At 48.7% G+C, this 6,006-nt stretch overlaps 1 protein-coding gene across 5 annotated transcripts in view; it reads left to right on the top strand.

Annotated features, from left to right (window-relative positions):
- GGA2 (golgi-associated, gamma adaptin ear containing, ARF binding protein 2) overlaps positions 1–6,006 on the top strand; it is a 32,733-nt gene that overhangs the window by 19,142 nt on the left and 7,585 nt on the right. For all 5 annotated transcript variants that reach the window (XR_001359833.1, XM_005882324.2, XM_005882323.2 and 2 more), the window contains 5 exons: positions 842–967; positions 1,696–1,815; positions 2,106–2,134; positions 2,466–2,596; positions 4,312–4,469. Coding sequence is in view for 4 of the 5 variants with exons in the window: in XM_005882324.2 (XP_005882386.1) it covers positions 842–967; positions 1,696–1,815; positions 2,106–2,134; positions 2,466–2,596; positions 4,312–4,469 (564 nt within the window). In the remaining variant the exon portion in view is untranslated. The remainder of the gene's footprint in view (positions 1–841; positions 968–1,695; positions 1,816–2,105; positions 2,135–2,465; positions 2,597–4,311; positions 4,470–6,006) is intronic.

The following is a 6,006-nucleotide window of genomic DNA, read 5'->3' as shown; positions in this document are numbered from 1 at the left end:
GATGAGAGAGAAACATCGATCAGCTGCCTCCTGCACATCTCCTACTGGGGATGTGCCTGCAACCCAGGTACATGCCCTTGACCGGAATCGAACCTGGGACCCTTCAGTCCGCAGGCCGACGCTCTATCCACTGAGCCAAACCGGTTTCGGCAAAAAATATATTTTTTTTACTAGAGGCCTGGTGCACGAAATTTGTGCACTGGAGGGGGGCGGGGTCCCCTCAGCCCAGCCTGTGCCCTCTCGCAGTCCGGGAGCCCTTGGGGGATGTCCAACTGCTGGCTTAGGCCCGCTCCCCACGGAGACATCCTTAGGAGAGGCTCCCGCCACGCCGCTACGCTCGCCAGCCTTGAGCCCGGCTCAGGGCTTCTGGCTGAGCGGTGCTCCCCTGTGGGAACGCACTAACCACCAGGGGGCAGCTCATGCGTTGAGTTTCTGCCCCTGGTGGTCAGTGCATGTCATAGCGGCCGGTCATTCCACCGTTTATTCGATTTGCATATTAGCCTTTTATTATATAGAATTGATTTCAGGGAGGAAGAGAGATTGAAACATCAGTGATGATAGAGAATCATTGATTAGCTGCCTCCTGCACGCCCCCTACTGGGGATGGAGCCCGCAACCCAGGCATGTGCCCTTGACCGGAATTGAACTCGGAACCCTTCAGTTCATAGGCCGATGCTCTATCCATTGAGTCAAATTGGCTAGGGCTCATCACTGATATGGCTATCTCTCTCTCCCTCTCTTTTTTCTCTCTGTAATCAATAAAGAAATATATTTGGGGGAAAAAAGACTGTGGTTATTGGTAGCCAAACCTGGGGACTCTGATTTTTCTCTCATTCTCCAGCGGAGATTCTCCAGGCAAATGACCTCCTCACCCAGGGAGTTCTGCTGTACAAACAGGTGATGGAGGGCCGTGTCATCTTTGGGAACACAGTGACCAGCACAGCAGGAGACACACCTGACTCCAGAGGTAATGTGCAGAGAGCCTCTCTGTACCTGCTGCTTGGAGCAGCCTCAAATCCCAGGAAAGAGATGATCCGCAGAATATCCTGGGTTATGACGTGGAAATGAGAAAACTCTCCCTCTCTCTTTCCTGTGAGAACTGTCGCATGTGCCGTGATGGACTGGCTGGCAGGCTGGACCCAGCTTTGGCTAGACACAGAAGCAGATGGCTGATTGCGCCCAGGTGTAGACTGCTTTTCTAATGCGTGCTTGCTTATGGGAACTGGAGACCAAAAAATGATCTTGAGTGGTTCCTGATGCCAGCTCGCTGCATCAGAGTCATCTGGACTCTGGTTAAAATGCAAATTCTTAGGTCCCTGGCCTTGGCTTTCTGAGTCAGGATTGCTTAGGGCTAGGCGAGGGGTGTGCATGTTTATCCAGCCCTGCAGGTGTTTCTGGTTGGCTGTGGTCAGGCACCTCGGAGGGGTTCTGAGCTGGCAAAGCCAGCTGGCTGTGTCCAGGCTGAATGGACCACCAGAGGAGGACTGGCTGCTGGCGGGAAGGCAGTCCTCTGGCTCCTCATTCCAGGCCCCACGCAGGCTCTCTGCCAAGCCCTCCACTTGCGGTGGAAGGTGCTGGGGGTATTAAGGGTGGGATGCTGTGATGTTTTGACTGGGAGGAGGCCCGAGGGAAGCTGGCTTTAAGTGGAGACCTTGCTCTCGCTCTGACTGAAGAGCCTCTCAATCCGATCTCTAGTCTTGCAGAGTCCAGCAGCCTGCCCGAGGAGCTGCCTGATCGACTTGGAGCTGGACAGTGAGTCTGAGCAGGCTGGGCCTGGGGCACCGTCTCTGCTTCATCAGGACCTGGCAGCCTTAGGTGAGGGGCTGGTTTGGGGAGCAGGCAAGAATGGTCCCGGCTCCCTGGGGAGTGAGTAGGCTGGGTCCCCTTGCGGGGAATGTGCCTGTTTTTAGAGGGAAGTGGGTATACTGGGAAGCTCAGAGCAGTCCTCTTGGCACTTAGTCTCAGGTTCACCGTGGGTGCGGTGAATGCCTGTGGGTTCTTTGCTTTGGGCTTGCTAAGTGCCCTGGAAAGGGTGGACATGGTGCCGCTCTCCTTCCTGTCAGGATGAGTGATGGTGTGCATCTCCCTCTGTTCCTCCCTTGTAGGAATCAGTGATGCTCCAGTTACCAGCAAGGTAAGGAAGCTCTTCCCAGGGCCCGCAGGGGAGTGGAGGGACAAAGCTGCTTAGGGGAGGGGCTACTGTAGCTTGGGGTGCTGTAGACTTGGAGGCCAAAGCCTCTTCCTCGGTCTGCTGTATTTGGCAGCCCCACAGGGCACACGTCCTCGTCTCCTCGTGCTGATCCTCTTCGGTAGTGCCTGGGCTCTGCTCTTGCCCTCCTGCCTCAGGCAGTGAAATCAGCCCGGTGCGCAGTAGCTTTGGTGGGTCAGGAGAGCTGTGCCGCGTGTCACCGTGGCTAGTGGTCATTCATACGCTGGCCTCATCTTAGCTCTTCCTGGTTTGGCAGGTTGCCGGGCAGAGTTGCTGTAAGGAAAAGAGGAATCCTGCAGGCACACTGCCAGGTGGCGGTGTTCAGAGCCCATCAGCAGAGAGGAGTGTGCTGGACCTCCTCTCCCCACAGCCTCCTTCGGGCGCCCTGTGAGTCGTGTGGGCAGGGGAGGGAGACGAGGGCTCCTTGCATGAGGGCTGGGGTGACCCTTGAAGACAGGCAGAGACATCGCTCTGCGGAGGCTTCTTTGCTTCCCTCCCCTCCTTTTACTCCCGTCCCAAGTGAGGAAAGGACACCCTTGGCCAAGGTCTCTGTAGAGGGTTTGTTTAAGCAGCAACAGCAGTATTAACGATGTTTTTGTTGTGTGTAGGTTGAGGGTTGTTTTTTCTGATTATTATATAACTAGAGGCCCAATGCATGAAATTTGTGCAAGAGTAGGCCTTCCTTCCCCCGGCTGCCGACACCGGCTTCCCTCTGCACCGGGACCTGGGCCTCCCTCCAGCCACCAGCAGGTACCCTGGACCCAGGCTTCCCACACAGCCCCAGCTTTGCCTGGAAGGTCGTCCAGAAGGATGTCCAGTCTAATTACATATTATGCTTTTATTATTATAGATTTGAAGTTAAGTAAAATTTGATCACTAGAGAAATAGTTAATATAGAAAGTCTCAAATATCAACTCCTAAAGACAATGTTGAATGCTCCTTCTTCGCTTTCTTTCTATACATGTAGTAATGTGTTAATTGTCACTTATTTTTACACAAATGGGGTTCATAATTTATAAACTACTCCAATGTGGATTTTTTCATATCACATCATATCTTTGATATGAGTGCATGTCAGTTTATATAAATAGTTATATGATTCATATATGCTCATATATGTGCATTTAATCATTTCCCTCTTGTGGATCTTTCCATAGCTTCCAGTTTGGAGGCACTTGGGGAAGTGGTTATAGTACAGGTTTCCTCAAGCAGAGGCGCTCTGAGCTATGAATGTGAACACATTTCCCGAGACCCTGCCCCTTTGCCTCTGGAAATATTAGCAGTTTGCCTTCTCTCAGCAGCCTGAGTGCCATGACCCTGGTGGAGAGAGACCATTGGTCTCTGGTGGCAGGGATGTGTGGGCGGGGCTTCTTCCCAGTTCTCTCATCACTCCACAGGGGCCAGTCATTCTTATTTTGATGGGTTACTTCTGTCTGGGCTTCAGTTTTCCAAAATGTTTTCAGTTTGTGTTGCAAATGGACAAAATCCTAAAGAAGTGTGAATGAAGTGGTGCCTGAATCTGTGACCATCTTCCTGGCTTCCGTCCTGCTGGATATCACATGTGGGAAACAGCCTGGCTGAGCTGCCTGTGGTCAGGCTGCCTGATAGCCACATTGGTTACTTTATTAATAGTTTATTAGATCCTCATTATGTCATACATTCCACTGAGTGCTCTTCAGACATTTGCTCATTTAATTTTAACAACCCTCAGAGAACTGAGGCCTAGGTTAAATTACTTATCTAAAGTCATATACCTCTGCCCCAGCTGGTGTGGCTCAGAGGTTGAGCATCCACCTATGAACCAGGAGGTCAGGGCACATGTCCGGGGTTGCGATCCCCAGTGGGGGGTATGCAGGAGGCAGCCAATCCATGATTCTCTCTCATCATTGATGTTTCTATCTCTCCCTCTTTATTCCTCTCTGAAATCAATAAAGTGTAAAAAAAATAGTCCCATACCTCTAAAACACACACACATGCTCACATATACATATATATGTATTTTTTTCTTTTTTCCCCTCTCTTATCTTGTTCTTCAGAAAGCCTAGCCACAGATTCCTGGAATTCTTGCTTGTCTTGAGATATATTTTTTTATTTCTTTGCAGGAATTATATTCCACAGAAAAATATCCCCAAGGAAGTGCCACCAGGGACTAAGTCCTCTCCAGGTTGGTCCTGGGAGGCCGGCCCATTGGCTTCGTCTTCCTCTTCTCAGAACACACCTCTGGCTCAAGTGTTTGTCCCTTTGGAGTCTGTTAAGCCCAGTAAGTGTAGTTTCACCTTTTTTCTTCTTTCTTTCCTTCTATTAGATGCCCAGCTTTATTACCTGAGAAGTGAGTGGTAGAGGTTTTGCCTCAGGGCAGAGGATAAGGAGGTGGTTTCATATCTCTTAGCTAATATTTTCCTTAATGATTTCTCTGTCTTGGGGTGGATTGGCAGGTGGAATTTAAAAACTAGGGGGATTGAAAAAACCCCCAAAAAACAGAACTAGGGGGATTGAGTCTGCTTAGGGACTTGATGTTCATTCATTTGGAATCAAGAAGGGAATGTTCACTGTGGCTTGAAATAATTCAGAAGAGTTGGAATGAGAAGGAAATGAAGGAATTGGTTGGTGATTTTCTTCCTCTAGGGATCCTCTAACAGCGGTCGCCAACTGGTGGTCTGCGGACTACTGGTGGTCTGTGAGGTCCGAAAGGTTGGCAACCGCTGCTCTATAAGGCAGGGAAGTAGATTAATATCTTTACCCACTTACAAAGGAAACTGCAGGCCCACTAAGTAAGGTGACTGCCTGTGGGCAGCACTAGTATGTGAGCAGGAAACCGCTGAGCTTTAGATCTGAGGCCTGGCCCTCTTCTCTGGCATAGGCCCTGCTGTGGCTGTGGTGAGGTCAGCCTGCAGAGAGCCCTGGAACCAGGCAGAGGAGTTACACAGTCAGTGAGCACTGGGGGCTCTTTGCACAGTTACTTTGTTAAATTTTGATTTAAAAACAATCTATCTTCAATGTTAGTGGCCTGGTTTTGATAATTGTACTGTGGTTTTATAAAACGTTAACATTTGAGCAAGCTGAGTGAAAGGTATATGGGAATTTTTAGTTAGCTTTACCACTTTTTATAAATCTGAAATTATTATGTCCTGGCCAGGTAGCTCAGTTGGTTAGAACATAGTCCTGATCTGCCAAGGTTGTGGGTTCAAACCATCAGTCAGGGCAGGTACAAGAATCAACCACTGAATGCATAAATAAGTGAAACAACAAAGCGATGTTTATTTCTTTCTCTCCTTCTCTCCCTCTCCCTCCCTCTCTAAAAAACTCAATTAAAAAAACTCAAATTATTACAAAACAAAGTAAAAAAAATTAAAAGCAAAAACATATATTTTCAATATAGAAGTTTTAGAAAAGATAGAATAAACCAGAAAATTAAAATCATCTGTACCATTATCACCCAGAAATGGAAGTTTTGTTAAAATCTTAATGTATTTTCTTGTTTTATCCGTGTGTGTGTGTGTGTGTGTGTGTGTGTATACATACATACATACATACAGTGGGGCCTTGACTTACGAGTGTCCCGACTAACAAGTTTTTTTGAGATACGAGCCGTCTCTCGGCCGATTTTTTGCTTTGAGTTGCAAGCTCAAAAAAATTCGGGTTACGAGCCAGCTTCAGATACCCCACCGCTAGTTGGCGCAGTGAACGTCACAGTGATTTGACATACGAGTAATTTGAGTTATGAGCTCCGTAAAGGAACGAATTAAACTCGTAAGTCAAGGCCCCACTGTATGTATGTATGTATATGTGTGTGTGTG

This window comes from Myotis brandtii, unplaced genomic scaffold (genome assembly GCF_000412655.1).
Source record: "Myotis brandtii unplaced genomic scaffold, ASM41265v1 scaffold707, whole genome shotgun sequence".
Lineage (NCBI taxonomy): Eukaryota > Metazoa > Chordata > Mammalia > Chiroptera > Vespertilionidae > Myotis > Myotis brandtii.
The sequence above is the reverse complement of the archived record's forward strand: the minus strand, read 5'-3'. Positions and strand labels throughout refer to the sequence as shown.